This window comes from Anopheles funestus, chromosome 3RL (assembly GCF_943734845.2).
Source record: "Anopheles funestus chromosome 3RL, idAnoFuneDA-416_04, whole genome shotgun sequence".
NCBI lineage: Eukaryota > Metazoa > Arthropoda > Insecta > Diptera > Culicidae > Anopheles > Anopheles funestus.
In genome coordinates, this window is record NC_064599.1 from 18,114,788 (window position 1) to 18,137,530 (window position 22,743).

General features: G+C 41.6%; 1 protein-coding gene across 4 annotated transcripts in view; it reads left to right on the forward strand.

The window, feature by feature from the left end:
- LOC125768000 (protein ECT2) overlaps positions 1–22,743 on the forward strand; it is a 69,846-nt gene that overhangs the window by 42,872 nt on the left and 4,231 nt on the right. For 2 of the 4 annotated variants that reach the window (XM_049435081.1, XM_049435079.1), the window contains exons 2-6: positions 5,266–5,500; positions 12,141–12,276; positions 15,007–15,113; positions 15,182–15,431; positions 17,906–19,357. In XM_049435081.1, the coding sequence (XP_049291038.1) occupies positions 5,266–5,500; positions 12,141–12,276; positions 15,007–15,113; positions 15,182–15,431; positions 17,906–19,357 (2,180 nt within the window). The remainder of the gene's footprint in view (positions 1–5,265; positions 5,501–12,140; positions 12,277–15,006; positions 15,114–15,181; positions 15,432–17,905; positions 19,358–22,743) is intronic. The other 2 variants (XM_049435080.1, XM_049435082.1) reach the window with 2 other exon arrangements.

Sequence of the window (22,743 nt, forward strand, 5' to 3'; positions counted from 1 at the left end):
GAATCCTTCCCAGCCCGCAGGGAACGTGTGGGGCGCATGGTGGAGGTGATGGTGTTGTTAAGGTGGTGCTAAGCCAGGGATGTACAATAATAAAAACAATGTTCATCCTGCAAAGGACTCATCCGTCAAACGGCGGAGTTTCAGTGAGTTTGTGACGTGAGGACGAAGAAGATATCTTCGACGCTCTCTTGTCTGCAGCAACTCGATCATGTACGGTTCGTTCTTAATAAATCGTGTGCCTTTTTTCGGAAAGAAATTCATGTGCACGATTTCTCGCCTTTCCTCTTCTAAGCTCGGTGCTGATTCTAGGCACATCATATACCGATAATACTGGTATCCGGGGGAGTTGGTGGTCTAGGTGAAATGGCAGAAATCTATAGATTCTATCATAAATCATAATGTAATAGCTCAATTAATTACGCATCGTGAAGTTCGCCGGTGAGACTGATTTTTTCACAGGCTATTGCTCATTTTTGCCCCTCTTTTTGTTTCTGCTTTTATCATCTGTTTTCTTCTGACGATTATTGGTGTCTCAGACACCTAACCTAAAAGGAGCTCAGAAGTTGTTGGAGAAGTAAAAGTCTGACCTTTCATCCTTACCTCGTCTCAAGTGAACGATCAATATTTTGTTTTGTATTTACTTGGTGATACATTTCTGAGCGTTACTGAACGAATGTTGTGTTTCTTTCCATTTTGATGAAGGATGTGTTTTTTTTTATTCGTTCTAACCCATGTCTATCAAACGGTGTTTTTGTTTGTAGTACATGTGTTTTTTTTCCACCCCACAAAAACGGACCCTTGAGCAATCCCATAAGCATAACCTCACAGGATGTGCCCCAAGCAGGGTGTATTGTAGTATTTATAAATTTTAATTTACTTACCGTACAGAACAAAGGAACCTCCTCTGGGTCCTTTTTTCATCTAAATTCAATGTTTTTTTTTGTATTTGCATGGGAACTCCACCTGCGTAGGGTTTTTGGGGTTTTATCGTTTTTTATTATTTGTGTGTTTTTTGTTGTCAATTCTTCGTGTATATCAGTTTGTTGGTTTTTGTTTAAGAATTTTTTTTTCGACCTTCAACATATATGCTACCAAACCATGATCACAACTTTTTTTTTCGATTGTTTAGATTGATGTAGAATTTATGTGTGTGCAATTTGTTTGGTCCATTTCCCGAGACCCTTTTTTCATCAATGCTGCTGGCAAAAAAGGATCACAGCTTTCTGTGAGGGCTCGTTATTAAATATGAATTTTTTTTTGCTACCTACCAACAGTGTTAAATTGTTAAGAATGGTCTGCATTATGTAGAAGTTTTGATGCGTGCATAAATACATTTTTGTTGAGTATATTATATTTTTTAATAAGTTATACTTAAGTATGTTTCATAAAACTACCCATAAAATGGAAAATGCTATAAAAATTGGCGATTGTGCAAAAGCTCGCGGTACAATATTTCAAATTTCGGATTAAAATTCCCTTCGGCCTTCGATCCACATTTACATTTGCGTCCAGTAATAGATACCGCGACAGTTTGCCCTATAAAGGATTTGGTGATTGTTTAACATTTTAATCCGGTGTGAATTTCATTTCGAACGAGCCGTTTGGCCAGGTAGGTTAATGGTTACCACTGTAGCGAAAGCACTCGGAAGGAAGTTTTAAGCGATACACACGCTAAATATATTCGGCCGATAGAAGACGCCTGTTTCGTGTTGAAGCTTAAGTATCGTGACTGATGGTGCTGACTTTATTACTGAGTAAAAGCCGCCGTTGCCTGCCTAGCCCCGTAAGTCCCAATTATGTGCTTGTGTTATCCCTGCTATGTCGGCTACCAACCCTGAAATGGATGAAAGCTCCATGGTCACGAGATGGTGTTGTTGATTGAACGCACAATTTGTGTAATCGGATTTAGATCAAAATCGAATTAATTGAATGCGGCCCTAATCATCCGCTACCACTATGCCCGGCCGCGTAGGATGATGTGTTGCGTCTGGGAAAATGATGCTGTTGCCGTGCCCACTGCTTGTCCCTCTGGGTAACCAGAACACACCGGAAGCGAAAGCCCCGGCCACGGATTCTCGGAAAAGTATGGCGAAAGGTGTGCGAATCTGTTTTCCACAAAACATCATCCGTTGGCTTAAACCAGAAATTTTCCTACAATCAGGCTGTGTTGAAGGATGCTGGTCTGTCGAATCGTGAAATTTTGAAGCCTCGTACCCGGTTCCTGTCGGTTTGCAAGCGGTGAAAATGCGTTACATCATCTTTTGGGTTCCCGGGCAAGCTGTTATCGTTGGCCTGTTATCGGTTGACCCTGTGGTAGCCGTTTGTGTTCCGGCGTGCGGTATCCCTTCTGATTGGTTGGTTGGAAAATTGCTTCCAGTAAAACTGGCCCGTTTGTTAGCGAAATCAATTTATTAGGTGAGCAGAAGAAGATTAAAAGTGGGTTCATTTGACGCAGCGCGCGTATTGGTTTTTCCTGGGGATCCGACTGATCGAACTTCGTGCTATCGGGCTGGGTGGATAAGATTGATTTTGATAGAATTGCTTTGTCGTTCCGAGTCGTTGTTCTGTTGTCCGAAATCTGACAGAAAAAATATGTTGTTGGGATTTTTATCTCTCGAATTTAGATGATCGAGCTCTAAAAGCTTATTCAATAATACATAAGAGGGAATTTAGTAATGATTGAGGGTGATATTGGATTTTTCCGGTGTGAAATGTTTGCTATTCTTTGTTATCATGTTATTTTTATCAACATCAAAATAAACCGTTTCCACGCAAATTATTTTTATTGTGAATATTTCAATTCAGCCGTAAAGTATGCAATGTAAATTTTAAATAAATATTTGGTTTAATATGAATATTTCATTTCAAAGGATTATTTACGCCCGGTGTTTAATGTGTTGAAATAAAGTTTACACCTACGTTATTGTCGGACTTTAAATAAAAAAACGTATATAGCATTTACCGTGAAAGCTTATGATCTGTGAATCCTTTTTTTTTGTTTTTTGGTGAAGTACTGCCCGATAAAATATGTATAGTAAACGATTAAATGCACACCAGCACGATTTTGTGCAGCACGTTTGCCGCGTTAGCACGTGCCTGTTTTCAACAAGCTAATTAATTTATTGAATTACATTTGAGTCACGTAATGTGTAACCTGTTTCGTGCGAATGCAACCAAAACCAGCAACCATGTGTCTGTGTATGGATAGGTGGGTGTTTATTCGGTTTCAGTACTGTAGTGGGTGGCAATCCAAACGATATTACCGTCTATTGAACTGCAAATAAAATGAAGTGACATTGGTGCGCTACTACATAATCGATATGGCAGATGGTTGTTGCAGTCAGAGTCGCCTGTTAACTGAATCTAAATTATCCCGTTTGATGTTTTATGAAGGAGGCACGAAGGCTGCTCGCTTGAAACAAGTGGAACATTGTACATTAATTAAGTACTGCCATTTTACTTTACATATATGGGTAAAGTTTAAGTGCAGCATTTATTGTGTGCGGAATGGATAATGTGTGTTTCATCGTTTTCGCTTTAACGCTAGAAATAGTGGGTGTTTTTATGTTGTTAAGAGTTGAAATGTAACTCAATTTATGTTGGAGAAATGAACAAAAATGGCTGGAATGCACTCGCCATTTTTGAATGGCGGATGCTAAGAACTATCTTTGTCGGTGTGCGCGAGCAGGACGTATGGAGAAGGAAAGTGAACCACGAGCTAGCTGATATTCTGACGGTTGTCAAAGTTAGAAGGATACGATGGCTGGGGCACGTGATGAGAATGCCGGACTCTTGCCCCACCATGAAGGCGAGCTCGTTGGCTGGATCAGGTGGACTCGAACATGTCGGAGATCGGATGCGGCCGTGGATGGAGGACTTCTGCTTTAGACCGAGTTTCCTGGAAACTAATTGGAGACCTGACCATATTTTCGCGACGTGCTCGACCTTAAGCAGACCAAGCAGAAGATATATTGGAGAAGTTTAGACTAAATTTGTAAAAACTATGCATGAATTAAAGTAGAATAAAACAAATAAATAATTTGATTAAAAGGATAAAATTAATATAATAATTAAATTAATTATAATTAAATAATAATTTGATATGAAGGGTCAGTCAAAATATATGGTTCGCTACTTTCAACACTAGAACTACCGGACCAGTCATTTTGACTGGAACGCTTCGTTTTCATGACATTAGTTTTTGGCGTTAAACAATCATAAAGTAGTTGATACATGAGTTTTACATATATATTCTATAGTACGATCTCCAATAAACAATAAAATATACTCCAAATCTACGAAATTGTGTAAAAATTAACCACCAACGAAAAACGCTTAAAACGGTTGGTAGTATTAGTATTAATGTTGAACTTTTTTATCATGTCCTTTATTAGGACATAACATGATTTTTTTTAGACATTAAGACAAACTCCTTTCAAATTTCATTTAAATGTATGGTAAAACGCCAACATAGAAGTAATTAAAATAAAGTTTTAATGCAGTGCTGAAAAAAGGTGCATTAAAAATGTAACCCAACATTTTCCCACCTTTTCCTGTAGACAAAGAATGTAAATTGTCCTTTTCTTTTGATGTTCAAAAAACTGATACCCATGGTTGTACGGCTATCAATCATCTGTCTTTCTGTACCGCAATAAAGAGAAAGGATTTTTTTTGGTAAAAGAAAGACAAAAATCACTTCCCGCGTCAAGCAAATTTCCGTACAGCTTTTCGGTTGGTTACAGTGTTGCGCTTTTGTGATAAAGTAATGTGTCTCTACATCCAGCATACTCAGGCGCTCTTTCCGAGCCCAATGAAGAATATGAATGATGAGGTTGATGTGGCGGGGGGAAGCTCACCATCCGCTTGGAAGAAGCAGCCATGTGCCAGCTAAAAGGAGGCAACGGAAATGAAAAGCTTTAAGCCGTGCTTCGACGCACCGAAACGATCGTAATTAATGAGGTCTTTGGCATTTCGGCTCGTTTGCACTTGCGTCATTTTTATGTATTTGCCTGGGCTTCCTGCGAAGCTCGGTGGTTCGATGAATGTCACTAGCCTTGCGACAATGGAGAAGAGGTAACGACCTAACCCGAACCCTGTCTCCCATCGAGTGACACGAACTTTCTGACGGATGGAGAACACTGTTCCCTTATCTTGGCAACAGTGTGCCCGACAACACATTAACTGCCATTTTCACAATCGTTAACCGAATTCACCCTGTTCCCGTTCTAACGCCAGCTTTCTGTTTTCGCTTTCTCCCCTTTCCAGCAGTAATGTCGGTATCTACGTCACCATCAACGCCGGAAATGACTCGGATCTGTCTGGTGGGTCCGGTTGCACAGGATGCGGCAACGCTGGCAGCGGCCCAAAGCCTCAAACTACCGATCGTGACTTCCGACACCGGTGCCGAGTACATCGGGGACGACGACAGCATCAGTACCGTGTTCGTGCTGAACGACTTCCAAGGCCCAGTTTACGATGCGATCTATAAGGCCAAGCAAAGGTAAGATTTTGGGGGCAGAAGGGCGGCAAGCACAAGACGCTTGGTATCGATATGCAATCGCGGCCGCATTAGGGGCGCGTGCACACGCGGATCTTTAACGGGTTTATTAAAGCTACCAGAGACCGGAGAAGGTCGTATTTCTTAACTGTTATTACCGTGGCAAATGACGTGACGGGATGTGACGGGTTGGGACGGGTGAACATCACATTTAGCGATACCATCTCTTTGGGGTGGGGAAAGAAGATTGTGATGTCTTGATGATTCCGGGTGAAATGTTGTAGGAAAACCTGTCGAATTGGTTGGTATCGTTTCCAGGATATGTTTTTAATTTATGCTGTCGTGAAAAATACACTTCCAATTTTGATGGTTACGCTTTTGCTCTTAAGATGAATGTGCATTTCAAACATTAATGCACGAGTGTAAGTATTTTATGCGAAAGTTGTTGAGTTAAGATCACAGTTAACTACCTTTTTATTGGTGTTTGTTTCATGGTTTGCCTTAACTTTTTTATAATGCTTTATTTAATGTAGAACAAATTCCATTTTTCGATTGTCTTTGTGGTGTTTCCTTTTTCCTTTGTGTGCCACTTATAATAAAATTTACGGATTTTAGTGCTTTGTATGTTTGAAATTAAAGCAAAATTCTCATATGTTAGTATCGAAACTCATTAGCAAAAAGATATAGTTTGATTTCCATATTGCATAACTTCAGGCGTTTTTGTAAAAATTAAAAACGAAAGAAAAAAGTACTACCATCTCCCAAACAGAAAAAGAGAATAAAAATGAAATGCCAATTACATACTACTTTCAAATAATGCACTTTTTTGTGAAAAAAAAATCCCGAACCAAAATACTGTGTTCATGCACTACACACTAGACTTTATTTTCAATGTCCGATTACTAGCAAACGATAAATGAGACGAAACTATGCAAACACACCATCGAAACAGTGCAGTTTCATTTGTTTCGTATGGAATATAGAAACACCGAATCCTCTCCACCGGATGTTGTCAATTACGCATAGTCGATACGGGAAGTGATTCGTAACAACCCGTTTTCCACTTAGCTTTTTCCACTTCATTGAATGAAGATTCAATTTGTCGAAAACGATAAAATCGGATTTTGTAACGATCTATTTCTCGCCTGGGGAAACGCAAAGGACACGACGCACGTCGATGAAATCGAATCGATGGATGTATGAAAAATGGGTAAAATTTAATATAGTCCGGCAATAAATATTTAGTGTGTGTACACATCGCTTCGCTTCACTGAAGAGTTGTTTCACGGGTATGGGGACGGGAGAAAGAGAAAAAGGGAACACAAGAAGGGTATACTTGTACTACACTAACCCGGGAGTTTTCCGAGTGTAAAAAGCTAAAGGATGTAGTTTATATTAGTGCGCTTGGTGAGTCTACTCTGATCGACACCGATATTACCATTCCTCTGCGTTGTAGTATACATTTCCTGCTATTTTCATTTACGTCCGGTTCATTCTTTTTTGTGTGTGTTAGCACGCTCTCTGGACATGGAATGGGAAAGTATGAATATTGGGGGTTTGCTGCATAACAAATGTGAATCATCGTCCGTCTAAAACGGTTGATACAGTGGTACAGTCGAGTGGTGCTGGGGAGGATCGTTCTAAACTAAATTATCAATGGAAAAGCTTTTCCTTTACCCAGCTGCTCCATATTGGCCGGAACGGCGGTGAGACGCGCACTGCTTCACCGGAGGATGCCGATCATAATCGTATCAGCGAAAATATGTCATGGAAGTCGGGCATTAGATTTTATGTAGCATGAAATCGTTCATAAAATAAACCAGCAGGAAGAAGGACGGTTCCTCTTACACTCTAGCCCACGCACGCTAAACATGATGGCAGGATATAGAGAATGATCGGTGCAGAAAAGGCTTAAGCAATGGAGGAAAATGGGGTTTACCAATTTATTGGACGCTATAAATGCTGATGGTGGCGCACTCATGGCTTTCCATTCTAGTTTTATGGGTTTTGATGAATTTGTGCTAAGTTTTATGGGGAAATAATGCTAATTTTTGAAGCAGGTTCAGCAGGCAGGCTGAGGTTCACGACACCGGGCTATGTTTAGCGATTTTCGAGCTCCGTGAGTTGTCATAGGATCCACAGATGTTTTTTGTGTGATTTTGTGTTTTTTTATTCTTTGTTTGTGTATCTTACGAAAACGAATTTTATTGACTTCTCTCTATTGTTTACTTACACTTTCTTTATTTTCGTTTTAGTTTAGTAAAGTTGAAAATTCATAATCGAGTTTTATGTGCCGAAGTTTAAAACCGCAGAGTGAAATTTATAGCTGCGGTATATCTGAACAGATTTGATTTACACGTGCCTATTGTTTACCCATACACGTGTTGCATTTTAACACAGATATTCGTATACTGGTATGAATCACTGTCACTTGTTATATATTGAGAAAATATTTACATTTCTCTATAAATGCATTGAGGATTTTTTTACCTAAAAAATTTAATATCAATTATATACTAAAGTCAGAAAAAGAGTTTTAACTTCTTGGGTTAAAGTTCATTAAAGTTGGGTTGGGAGCTCACTGGGGATAAACATAACTTACAAAGTAGTACGCAGCTGAATACAATAGACTGAAGCGTTTTATGAAGTATGGTTTAAGTATGATCGTTACGAAGATCAGTACGAATCATGGAAAGATAGTAAAGTTACATTGCTCAAAAGGTTTGTGGTTTTCAGATACTCCACAGCACCAAAAAATATTGGTAACCTCGACGAACATAAGACTAACCTTTCGATATCAATATAGACAACTATCTCTGTGCGTGTGTACCAGTGACACGATGTGGCATCATTATGATACTCACGTCACCAATAAAAGCTATAAAATAACAATATCAATTTCGGCTAACCTCATACACTCGCGAACTTTGCCAGTTGCGCGAGAGGTATTACATGTATCGGTCGATTGGAAGGGCACTTTTTGTGTGTGTGTGGGTTTGTTCCGAGAGCATCCGCGGTACGATGCCATAAACGTTAACCAAATCCTTACAAGTAGTACGGGATCTTTACCACAAACCACTTTTGCGTTCTGGCTGGTACAGTTATAGCTGAACTTACCATCAAACCCCGTACAGCTTTTCGATTTTTCTGGGCTCCAATCGAAACGATGGCACCCATATATATTCTAGTACTTTGGGTGTGTGTCTGTCTTTAGTGCCTGGCTGTGCATTTTGTCGCAATAGTGATAGCTTTTAAACCCAACCCTTCAAACGTTTTGTACAGATAAACAATTAACTTTATAGTGTCCCATAAATGACAGAGTTGTGAATAGGTTAGGTAGAAGATTGTTTTTCTATACTCCACGCTTGAGTTTCCTTATGCAATGGATATGAAAGTTGTTATGCACAACTCACTTCAACGATATCTTAGTGCGGAAAATTGGAACCCCATTGCACAATGCAGCCCGACTTCTAATGGGATAGTTGCCGCAATTTTCTGCATCGAGAGCTAATCTTGAAAGAAAATTGAGATAATGGCCATCTTTAAAGCGATCAAGACAATGCAAGTCCTTGGAAAGAAATAATCGAAGCATGCTTACCATGCTTACCGTCTGTCGGACCAATTATTCCAGTTTTAACTCTGGTCAGTTCTGGTTGAGAGGATTGCATAGATATTGTTAAGTTCTTCCCCACGATGAAGGAAGCAAGATTCTCCAACACAAACCCTACCCTAAGACATCTGTCGAAGCTTGCCACGCTCGTCTATAACGAAAGCTTGGAATGGTTGTTTTGAAAATCGGTTACCATGCTGCAACATCCGGGTTCTGACGGGGGTGGTGGGTTAAAAGCGAAACCTTTCAAAGTCAAACCGCTCCCATCGAGCGGTAGTACCTTCTGCTTACTGCTGCTCCTTTCTGCTGACGTTTTTAAATGAGCCGTCAAGACTTCATCACAAACCACAAACTGTGAAGTCGTCGGTTTTCGGTCGGACCAGAACGAAACTGGATTCTTTATTTGCAATTTTTTTCCTGCTGATTCTCTAAACCTGAAAGCACAAGCATTTTCATGGTAGTAAAAATTGATAGAGACTTAAGTGGGGATAGAAATAAAAAAAAAACACAATCTCTCCAACATAGTTGCCTGCGTCCGGCAGGCTAAAAACCACAGACATTTCCTCGTCCACAGAGAGCGGTTTGGTTTTGGGATTCGGATATGAAGATGGTTTTGTAGGACGTGAACAGGAAGGCTTAAAGATGCTTTGTTTCCACGGGGCTATAGAGCTTACGGTTCCATGTGTTTGCCAACCCACATGGCTGCAGAGAATCCGGGGGTTTGCTGTGCATTGAAATTTAAACTCTTTTAAGGTAGATCCATCAGCCTAGTAGTCAAGTCCTTGGCCATACAATATTGGAGAAGGTGTTGAGCTGTGCTCGATACGGAAAATAGGGAGGAAAAAAAATCTAGCATATGTAGGTTCGCTGCACGATACGACGGCGATACCTTGGAACAGGTTGACCACACGTATCGAGTTGAGATGCAGCATTTCTATTATCCGTACTTCCTTCATCCGAACTCGATCGACAGTGAAGATCAATCGGTTTTTTTTTTGGAGAACAGAGTGTATGTGTGGGCATGGTGTGCCCAACATGAAGACACAAGGGCAATTGGAAGTTGCTTCCTAAACCACCTGCCACCGCACTTTTGCTTTTTTAAACAAAAGGCCGCTTTTCCAATGAATCGATTTTCCCATAGGCTATTGGGTGTTTTGCTTTCTTGCTATGGATGGCCGATATATCCGTGTTCATCTCATACAATGTATCGACGAACATAGCGAAGAGAAGAAAAATTGTAAAAGAAAACAATTTTCCAACCCATTTTCTTCCAATGCTTACGGTTCCGCTCGATGAAGTATCCTTTCTTGACCTAAGACCCCTCCTTTCTGTAGATTCTTCAATTTGCTGTCCCACCTTTGGTGATCCTAGGCAGCAGCGTGCGTTTTCAGCACCATTCTACAAGTTTTTTTTGTTGCTTCCACCCCATACTGGCCCCCCATGTCGGCTAGGGAATTGATGTGCAAGAGTTGTGAAAATGTGCTGAGTGAAATAATGACAATGAAGCGATAGTTTCACGACCCTTCCTACCTTGTCGTTGTGGGCTCCGGGCAACTACGGGTTGGTGCCCGGTGCTAAAGAGACTGATGATGCTCTGGTGAATCATCATAGTTTTTTAATTATCCTGCTCACCCTTGCAGCAGGTTTTCGCATTTCGTTTTTTTTTGCTCTACTTCTTCTTTTTCAATTTTCCCAACAAAACTGTCTTCTTTTTCTAGCGGTTTTACCGCAAGAAAGTTGCCGTTTTTTTTACCGCAGCTCATTAGTGCCTTTTGCACATCGTCTCTTCACTGGCCAGGTTTGTGAGGCCGAGCATCCGGACAAACGATCATGTCGACGGAGGATGGACTCTGGGCGCGTCTTTGGGGGACTGTGAAGAAGACAAACTATTTTTGCGAAGGTGATAGCCACAAAGCATTCCCGGTACCGTGTTATCCACCTAAGAGGAAACCGTACTAGCTAGGAGTCTGCTTTTTTTTACATTTCTTATCTCAAGTTTTTATTCTTTTGTGATGAATGTTTGTATCCGGTTGAAAACGTGTAACAAAACATATTTTTTATTTCTTGTTTTAGTTTTTTTCCTCCTTTTGCTTACCTGTGTGAATGTACTTAATGTCTGCGCTGATTAATTATCTTTTCTCAGTTAGTATGTCCTATTTCTGAAAGCACTTTTCATTGGTTCAAATTCGAACAAGCAAAATAAAAAATATTATTTCTGCTTACAAACGAATTTCCTTTTTTTGTTGCCCCTAGGAGCAAAAAGGTAACAAGCTGCTATGTCGTCTTTTCCATTCTGGTTTAAAGACAATGATGCCTTGAAGAGTGGAGTTCGGATATAGTTTTGTGTGTGTGAGAGTGTTATTTTTGCAAGACAAGCGCTCCCGCTGCCGGAATCCGTTTGCTCTATATTGGTTTGCCCGCGGGGGTCGGTGGTAAATCGTATCGTACAATCTTACCAGAGAAGATGGACATTGTTTGTAGAGAAGAACACGGGGGTATGTCGAAGATCGGGACACACATTGGGACAGAAGGGAACTTGGAAAGCGTGGAAAGGTGGAGTGTGACGCAAAGGAGAAAGAAAAATAGAACGAAACAAAGACAAACCTCAAGGATCGAGAATGAAAAAGTTGTACTAATATTTGATTTTAATGAAGATGCTTGTGCTGAAAAGTTTGCACCAATTTGGGGTTTTCTTGTGGGCTAGTACCGAAAGGATGAAAGCCCTGGACCGTGTCCGGGATGTGGTGAGGTACTGAGAGTGTTGCTCTGATTTCAAAGCAGGTCGTCGTTGCGGGAGAAAAGTTCGATGATAGTGTGTCCTGTTGAGTTTGTGAATAGTTGTGAAAATTGGAGGATAGTTTTTTGTGTTAGAAAAAAAGGACATTCTCCTTGCAATGTATCCTCTTTGCGTTCTCTGTTTTGTTGTTTGATTTTTTTTCTTTCTTTATATTGTTTATTACATCTCTTGTGTTATCTCTGTCAATGTGGTGTACTAATTGCTTGTGTTTTATTTCATTTTTTTTTTCGTTACAGAATTCTTGGACCACCGGCCTTACAGCAGGCTGTAAGATTTAGTGAAGGATTAGTGTGGAACAATCGTCCCATTTACAACTACTGCATGCGTGGCGTGATTACATGCTTTACCGGTATCCGAAAGAAAGATGAACTGGTAAGCATTTTCTTTGTTATTTTTTTGCAGAACAATGTGTAGTTTCCATCATGATGAAAATGTGCATTATTTCACCAGTTGAAAAGATCCATGTCGAGGGTCACTACCGGGCACGTTTTGTGGTTTGCGGTAAAGGTCCCGAATTTTTCCTACCCCAAAAAGATTCCACAAAATCAATGATGGAAGGTTTCATTAGTTTGCCTAAAGGTTGATTAGGTCGTTTGTGTGCGTGGGAAGAAATGGCATGGTTGAAGGAAAAGGGGCCAAACTACTATCTCAAATGCGAATGGTGGCCATTCTCGTTTACCGGACACGAATGTGGATAGCTCGAAGATCTGAAAGAACCAGCAATTACCCTTTCATTATTGAATTTAGTTCGTGCCGTCCATCGTCGTCATCGTCGTCCATCCCGGTGGAGCTTTGTTGGAAAAGTTCTTTTTTTGTTGGTGCGTGCATCTTTTGTGCCGGAACCTTGACAAACTATGTAAGGTTCGTCTGGGAGGGAAATGAGTAAGAAAAGGGATGCTTACAATCGATGATGGTCAGAATTGTACAACTTGCCGCCAGTGTGTCCCAGGTACGAACTAGCTCATCCCTTTCGATACTATTGGTGGAAGTTATTGGGCGGACGAGAGAGAAGGATTTCCTTCGGCACACGAAAAGGGGAAACAATTTTGCATAATTTCCTTTATTCACCATTTTGCGGGAAACCGGTTGTCAGTGTGTAGTGTGCGTACGGGTCTTCAGGATCGGGAAGACCGCGTTGGATGAAGAAGGTACTCACGGTTGAGGTTTTGGTGTAAGAGACGTGTAGCTAACGTCCATCCTTTGCTACCATTGGTTCGTAGGCTTGTAGCGACAATGACGGTGAAAGCGTAGCAAATTGATTCTTGCTGCGATTATTAATCAGTTCGTCCTGAGTTTGACTTGGCAAAACGTGACATCTTCCCGGACGATACCGGAAACGACAAATCGATTCGTTGGGCTTTCGCCGTAGAGTGTTCTCCAGTTGGACAGGATGCCCGAATGGTTCGATGAAGACGTCATTAGTGAAATTGATTATGAAGCCGTCGTCGTGTTTTTCCTGCGTGCCCTGTAGCCCTAAATGCACACCGGACCACCCACCATTGTACGCCTTACACAGTGTGCAGCAGTGCGATTGTCATTACATCCTGATGCTTACGTTCTACTACCGGTTGGCTAGTATTGATCTTTTCCAGCAAAGCGCCACAGAGGTGTTGCGAGATTGTTGATTTTCAGAAAGACTTCTTAAATAACACCGCCCATTCTTGGAACTGTAGGTCAGAATGGAAGGAAGATACTGTGGACAGAGGAACTACCATCGCTTTATCTTTGGTTGTTAGCTTACTTGCTGCCTTCGGTCTCCCATCGGTTCGGGAAAGAATGGGTGGACGATTTGATTGCGTTCTCAGGTCACGTGTTACTGGCGATGACCTTATTATTATCGTTGCTCTAGGGCTGCTGGGTGGTAGTAAGGAACCTGATAATAAGGACGGCTTCTGTGCCGGGTAACCGTAGCTGTGATGAGGTGATGATGCGGAGTGAAGGTTCTTGATTGGATGTTTTTTGAAATCTTGTCTAAACCATGTTTTCCTGCCAGTCAATTGAAGAACGTTTGACGTAAAGAAAATTTGTCGGATATTTATCCTTTCCCCCCTTTTCGGAAGAGTTTCTGTAACCGCTTCCGGCAAACACAGGCGGTATGGTTACTTGAAGTGGAGAATGCTGTATGTTTGAATAATGAAGGAACAGTGAACTGTGAAACATAAACAATCCGATTGCAAGTACATGCTGTGTTGTGTATATGGCCGATATAGTCGAACGTCTTGTAGACATATTTAATATCTGTAAATCCTCGAAGATCTGCTGTACATTTAATTGATACTAATTGTTGTACATTGCTCGAACCACCGTCTGTGCGGGCGATATAACTGTACCGGTAGTCAAATAGCATCTGTACAAGAAATCACTTACAGCTTACACGGTTAGCATATCCTTCACGTTGGCCTTCGTTTGTCTTTTTGTCTGGAACCGCCAGTTCGATGTGCTCCATCGTCTTACACTCACACAGTGCCTTGGAGGAAGAGATTCTGTGTGGTATATTAAATGAAGTAATATGTTTTACTTTTCCCCACGTTGATGCTCGGTGAGGATGGAAGCAACGAAAAATTGGGCACGGGGAGATAATCGTGTCGTACCTGTGCAGAATATAGAACACGAACCACCAACCAGGTACAAGCAGTGTAATGAGAATATGTAAAAGAATCAGGGACACACGAAACACGTACAGTAAATGCGATTTGGCGAATCGTTGATAAGATTTCGACATTCTGTGGACACGATTCGACGATTTTGTGGAGGTGTTGTGCATGTAACGCCTCTTGCTTTTGGTCTTGGTCGTCGGATTTGGTGTTAAAGCTTGAGGTTCAATTTTGTACACATTAGTTTTAGCTTCAATCCTGTGAATGTGTCACCGGTAAACCAGGGTAGAAATATATATGGACAAATTATGCTTATTTTAGCATCTTGTACCGGTACCACCTCGCTGCGGTGTACGTAAGGCGATTTCTGATTGTTTGGAATATTCAGACGGAATTTGTGGTGGATAACGAAAGGGAATTCTCCGTATACCAGTAAACTCTTTTGCAGAAAACTGTTCTGATTTGGTTATAATTTCGGTAACATATTTTCTTCATCTTTATTTCACAGACGCATCTGGTGCATTTGATTCATTCGATGGGTGGCTCGATTAGGAAGGGCATGGATACGAAGGTTACTCACCTGATCTGCAATTCGAGTGGGGGAGAAAAGTATCGGTAAGTGGCGAGTAGAGCTTCTGTGGCACATGGTTCAACCAATAATCACAATTCTTTCCCCGTTCTAGGTACGCGATGACGTTCCGGTTGGCAATCATACGTCCAAATTGGGTGCTGGAAGCGTGGAAAAATCGTCACGATCCTAACTTTTCCGCGACAATTGAAACCTTTACGAAGCTCCACCGGTTGAAGGCATTCGAAGGGCAGAAGGTGTGCTTTTTCGGGTTTCCGGAAGAGGAACAACAGCACATGATCGATGTGCTCAAGACAAATGGTGGCATTCCGACCGATCTGGAAGATCCCGAATGTTCGCATGTGGTAAGTTTCGTTGTTGGGACTTATCGATTTCTTAACAAACAAACAACAAAAGAACATTACGGCACTCTAGCTTGATTTGGGTTTGATGGGTGAAGAGCAGCAGCAGCAGTAACATATGTAAATGTTAGCCTGTGTCCTCCAAGCTATCCTTCATTTAGTTGTCCACTGATTTTTTTTTCTACTACAAGTTGTAGAGGATTTGTACCTTATTTGTTACTGTGTGCTGGGGTGTTTGTACGTTTTCTAATCGCTTCCTGTATGTGCACCCGTTTGTTCGCTCTCTCTCTCTGTCTCTGTCGTATTTTATTTTAATTTGTTTCTTTAAGCTGTAAATAACATTAACCCAAATAAAAGGACTTGGAGTGAGACTAAAGGGGGAAGGAAACGCATCCATAACGTAAGGACAGGCATGTTCGCATAGACAAAGGATTTGAGTGAGCGTTGTTAAGAGGGGTTATTCTTTAGCAAACGAAGTGATAAGAAATGGAGAAAATCTAACGAATTTTCTCTCTTCAAATCCTTCGCAGCAGTGTGCGGTTGACCTGTACACAGCTAATGGATGCCTTAATTGGTTAAACCCATCATAGCCTTTACATCAAAATCAATACGATACGTGCTCTTGTGCTTGAATGGTCAGTTAGCGTCAGTATCATCAAAGTGTAATACAACACGCATAGAAATACGCTCGTAAATAACAGTCTGGATTCACAGCCGATACGTCCGTGCATGAAAGGATTCACAGCTTCAGGAATACATTTGAATACATGAATAGCAATGTGCAGCAACGCCACACAATCATCAAACCCTCTACCCCAAACATCTCTCACTTACTAACAACTAATTCCGCACGCTTTCTCACCCCAAGCTCACGGAAATAAAAAAAATAGTGAATTCCTCCCCTCCCCCCAATTTGAATGGTGGCTGGTTGGGTGTCGGGAGAATGTGGTTTTCCATTGAATCGCGTAAATCACCGCCAAGCATAGTAAGTGTTTACGGATCGCACCCTAGCGCATCTCACCAACCACCAACCACTCTGGCCATGTGTCCCCGGTACGGACGATGTGACTGAAATAGCCACTCACAATAAGTAGTAGTGCTCGGCGAGTATCGCTAATGCCCTTTTAATCGAGTGTGTAATAGGAGCTTATGACATTATCGTTACTTCAGCTGAGCCTCTGTTTCACCGTTCTTTTCCATCTCTCTTTCCACTTGTGGTACCCCGCCCCCGATAGGGTTACCAATCGGTGCTTCCATTCGTGGATGCTGATTAACCTACGTTCGATCGGGAGCTGATGCTTCAATTGTTACTCCATGGTAACGCGCGAACGAACTGCAACATGAAGGATTTCAATTATATTGTTTCAATTATTCAGAGCCGCTAACCTCCCCTCCCACCGCCCACCTCACTTGGTTCCAAGGCTTTGTAAATGCCGAATTAATTTATACCGCTGTGTAACTTTTCAAATCGTCCCGATTGATTTTCATTCGTGTATTCGGATGCACGCTCGCTCGCTAGTCACATGCTAAAGTATGAGAAGGGAAATTTATGGCCGGTGTCCCCACTTTCCTCGTGTGCCGTAGTTGAAGTGTATACTTCTCTACGGGCGTTTTGATATATGATGCTCCGGGCTTTACAATTTATTCAAAGTGTAATTAATGGACGGTCTTGGTTGGTTCCGTTTTTCACATCCCACTCGTGCGCGCAGTTCATTAAGCTTATCCCGAGCGTTGTTGAGCCGTTGGTACGAGTATCTCTCAAAACCCCACCAACCCGCTGTTTCACATAGCATACATGTCCGCGGGATGATCTGCCGACCGTCATAGGTTTTCCCTAACCTTAGTACGCCCCCGTCCAATACCCCGTACGCGGCGAGATTCTGAAAAGCTTTAATTGATTAATTGCTATCATACTCTCTCTCTCTCCTTGTGTGGCTTTCCACGTAGCAGTAGGATGTAGCGTGAGGTTTCGGGATCGTATCGGGGCAGGATACGACTTCGCTTTCATCGAGTTTTCCTCGTGTGGTTCTGGTGGTGTGGCGTAGTGTGGTTGATGCGTGGAAAATCCGCGGTCGCTTCCGAAAGTGCGATCCGGTCCCTGTGCACATGGATGCCGCCTCGGGCTCGGTGATTTGTGGTGTGTCCATCAGCGGAAATGGTTAAATAATTGATCATAAATCAGATATCGCTAGGATATCGGAAATCAGAGTGGAAAAAGAGGGGCGGTTATGAGTAAGGAGCGGGATTTGTGCGTGCATTCGTTTCGTATGTTGATTGCGTTCTAATGGGAAGGCACACACTTGTAGCGCAGTATAGGCTGTGATTTCAAACCAAAAAAAAACTGACAGTTTAGTTCCAACAATTTCCATGTTTCAAACCCTTCTGCTTAAATGGGAACAAGTTGTGTATCCTTTTTCCCCTCATCCACTGTTTCTAAGTATGCATGAACACCACCGACACACGACTCACTTTTTCAGGTTATGCCGAACACTGGTGCACATTTTATAGATGCTACCATGGCCGTGGAGAACGTTTCGCCGAAGAAAGAGAGCGAAGAAGTGGAGCAAGAAGGAAACGATCAATGCTTATCCGATGAGCAGCAGGAGATGGAGAACCAGCAGCTGCAAGAATGCAACATCGTCAAGGAAGTAGCTGTTGATCGCGAAGTAATGAGTGTGGTTTTACCAGCTCTACCGGAAGAGAACGAATCGTCAGAAGGTATGGCCGTAGAGTTGGCAGGAAATGGTAGCCAAACGCATACTGATCGCAACGGAGGTGATCACATGTTAAGTATTGCGGAAAATGACAACAATCAGAATCAGTGCACGGAGCGTAGCACTCGTTTGACGATGGTTTCCGAACCACCAATGCCGTATATCGATGAAGTAGCAGAAAGAGAAGAACCTTCCCTCGGTTCGTGTGCGGTTCGGACAGTTGTCGTTACACCAAAGCAGGACGGAATCGTACTGACATCGGCTGAAGCAAACGAATTTCTAGATCCAAACAATCTTTCACCGATTCTGAAAACGGGCCCCGAACGGGGCGCAATGGTTGACGAATCGTTCCGTAAGATCGATGAAGTGAACGAGGAGGACGATGATGACGATATGGATGATTACGTGATCGCCAGTCGGGAGGCGTACAAGCGTAAACGGCCGGAAGATAGCTTCGACGATCCTTCCCTTCTATCGGTGGACATTTCAATTGCATCGAACGTTGCGTACGGTGGTGCGATGGTAGGCGGATCGGCGAAAAAACCGAAACTTACCCGGACGGGTTCAATTACGCGCGGTATACGGCGTAGTATGAGTTTTGCCGCGATAAAGACACCGATCAAGACGATGCTACGGTCACGGCGTAGTTCGGTTGATCCGAACGCTTCCACTGCCTCGATCAACACGATCGAGGCGACATTTAACGAATCGATCAAGAAGCCGGTAAAGGAGAAGCTGCGTAGCATAAGGGATAAGATTACCAAGAGCAGCAAGAAGGATACGCCGAAGACGATCAAAAGCAAGGGTTTAATAACGCCGGCAAATTTGGATAGCTTAAAGAAGGTGTGTAACTTCAAGTCGACGGATAAAGTGTCAAACGGTGGAACAGGTATGCACACGCCCGAACACTGCAAGCTGTCGGATCGCAGTGAGGTAGACTTTAAGACACCGGTGGCACCGACTGGTTCCGCGTCGAAAGTTAGTACACGTAGCAGGGGAAAGCTTGCTGGTAACACTTTAGCGAATAACGCAACACTACAGCAACGTCACTCGATTGCATCGATCGGTGTGGAGGAAAACACCTTAAAACGGCTTGACGAAGAGGAAGCTACCTTAACCACAACGAATGCAGTCTCCTCGATGACGATCGATGATGGAGAAGCAACAGCAGCAGTCATCGTGCGTACCCATGTGGAAGATGCAGAAATGATGCCGGTATTTATAGCAGCTCATCATACTTTTATGCCCAGTTTTCCCCCCACGCCCTGTTGTTCTTTAATGTCCTTCCTTCTCCCTTTACTCTCAGGAATGTGAGGAAAGTGGTTGTTAGCAAAGAGCGTAATGTTCGTAGCAAGTATCCCGGTAACTAGTTTCGTACGGGTGGTAATTTAATATTAACTCTTATTTCATAGATTAGTACCTAACTGATGTTCGATAGAATTGCGATTTTGTTGTGGCTGGTGTATTGAGGGTAAATGCAATGCGGAATTGAGATTTTTTTTCGTCTTCATCTTCATCTGAACACTGTCAGGATATAAAGCTCTTCGTGCCTTGGGAAGTATCTCCTTTTTTGTTGGTAGTAATCGAATCGAATTAATTGAAAGGAGAACTAAAGTAAGCCCACTAATTGCTTTGTCGACGGCTGCTAGAACAGATCCAATTACGAGTTGGAAGGTTTTAAGTGCAATTTCCGACAAGCGTAATGTAATGTGTACGTGAAGAGTGGGTGTACGTGGGGTAGGCGGAGATAGGAGGAAGAGGATTGAAATGTGGACCACCCATTTCCCAATAGGTCCCCCCTCCATCCCCGGTCCGGTTGGTGGTTGGTTGGTATATTTCCCCCCGATTCAGACAATGGGCTGCCGATTGCTGGAACGCTCTGTGGAAAAGTCGTCCAAAGATCCCCTTGTTCGGTCCGTGACCATAAATGAGTGGAGCATTGCCAGCGGCAATCACTTAATCTGGATTATCCGGATGTTTCCCGACCAAACCCGGCGGTAGTAGAAGTGGTATGGTTGTTCTCAACTGTGTTTTTATTTTTTTTTTGTGTGCCTGAGGTTTTGTTCTCAATACTTAAAGGTCTATTAACCTGGTTGAAAATTTCCCGTAAACGAATGTAACAAATGAAAACCGATTGTTTCGTTGTGTTCGATTGTCTGTTTTTCTATTACAGCATTTTCGTATAGCGAGTTAATTCCTTGCTATGAGTCGAATTTATCAGCTCCATGTTGAGAGCTTTTGTGTTTTAAATTATTTTCACGATTTATCACGCTGTTATGATTTCCGTTGTCCTGTTTGCTTTGGCATTTTCTTTATCGATTTAACGTTTTTGTTACCACTCTTTACAAAGGTTTATAGCTTATCGATACACTTTGGTGACCGTTAAGCTTATTTACAAGTGGTATATATTAAGCTCTGTATTATTTGTCTTTTTTAAACCATTAATAACAAGATATAAAATATGCCAAATGTCATGTAGAGTGTTGAAATATGGAGAGCAAATCAACATAAAATTTTACTGTACGATTTGTGTTGTTGTAAATCATTTCCAAAAGTACTGTGTAACATACAATATGAATACAATAGCTAGATTAAATACTAAATCTCTGAGGCAATGTAAAGCGAAATTGAAAACATTGTGCAAGAACAATTCTTATACCTTCCATCGAATGCTTTTAGCTTATGAAACATAAAATCAATAGCAGATAGGAAAGGATGATGATAGTAGAAATGGAAAGCGAGATGAAAACGGAACGGTGAATGTGTGGCAGAGGTGTGATATTTTCGTTTCATTCTATTGCTTTGTACCTCTGTGTGCTGTTTTAAAGGATTCAACCCCTCGACATACAATTGCTCACTCTAACGCGAAATGCATGTGCGTGTGCGCATTTGCTAGCACATTGATTCGTTATTCATTCAATTGCATTTATGTTTTCACTTTGCTGTAGTTTTTTTTTGCCTTTCCATTTTACTTTAACCGGGCTGCTGTCCTGTGACTATTTGCATTAGCCGCTTTTTAATTTTGTTTTAAATAAAACTATATAAATATTATTGTCTCCTGCAAAGACCGCTTCATCATCAATTCGCGTGCGTTTCCCATGCCAGAAAACCAAATGCCAATGCTTCCGTTTTGTGCGGCTGAGCAAAAAACAAAGGGAGACTTTTATTTGTCCAATTTTTTAAACGTGCCAATGTGTTGAGAAAGAGTGCATTGGGGGATGGTATGTTCTGCGAGAAAGCTTCATAAAACAATGCAAACAGAGATGGGCGGGGTAGAAGGTAATAAGGGTTGGAAGGATGGCATGACTTGCGACAAAACAATGAAAGCGGGATTTACACTTGCACACGGAAGTGCGAAAAAGAAGGACATCAGGATGGCAGGGCTTGATTTGTGTGTACCGGAAGGGCACACTTTTCACGCACCACTCGGTGGTGAATGGTGGAAAGCAGGCAAAAATGTCCAATCGCTGCAAAAGATTTTTTTTTTCTTTTTTTTTGCTAGTTTTCCCCCCAAAAACGAAACAAAACGAGAATATTAAACGTGCTGCTCATTTTTAGTTGAGGATTAAATTTGATTCAAAATCACATTAATTCCATTACAATAATCATGATTTAATTGGATTTTTTTTGAGATTTTCGTCGAACAACAATACATGCAGCGCCGAATGGAAATTAAATTACAAAGGAAATCCATCAAAAAGATTATTTGTTTTTTCGCTTAACATTTTTAGTAAAAAGTAATTTGTTTTTTTTCTCTACTTGTTTTATATAGCTGTTGATAAGCTTAATAATATCATCCAAAATGTTCACACTTGTTGCTGCTATATAATGCCACTGAGTGATGGCATACAAATTTCTATCGACGAAGTGACGATATCTATCATTCACAGTGCTTTTAATTTTCCCATCACACGTCGTTGGAAAATTGATTTTTATTCGACAGAAAACGTACGCGCGTGATAAAATTTATTAACATGCGTTAATAAAACAAAAAAAACAGCTGCATGACAAAAATAAAAGAAATAAACGATGTACCCATACGCATGGGATTATTATTTTTCCCGCTTACAAATTGATTTTCATTTGGTGTGTGTGTGGAGTGTTTTTCTATCAAATTGGAAAAAATCCCGTGCCGAAATGAATCATTCTAACGAAGTGGGAACACTCGGCGAACCGCGGGAAAGCATTGATTGGATGATCGTTATCGGTCGGTCGGTCAACCTGTTGAAGTGTGTATATAGCTTTTTGATGTATAAAAGGTTGTTTTTTTTTCTCAGAAAAAGAAAATATGTTCCTGCTACCATTTCGACATTTGGTTTATTTTAACACCTCAAACACACACACGCGCGCGCGCGCTCAAACGCCACTTTTCATTTGTTACCTGGAAGGATTTTGATTTTTAATTTATGCTCATTGCATTTTTATATGCGCTTTAAATCGTTCCCTGGGGGCGTTCTTTTTTTCTTTCTTCTGTTTTGGGTGTGTTTTATGCTTGCCAAATTAACGATCGGAAACCAAGTAAAATCGCATTTCTTTTAACGGCTGTTTCGACCGGAATCACTTACGCTCTTTTGGGAATTTTTGCTGAAATTGTGCTTGGT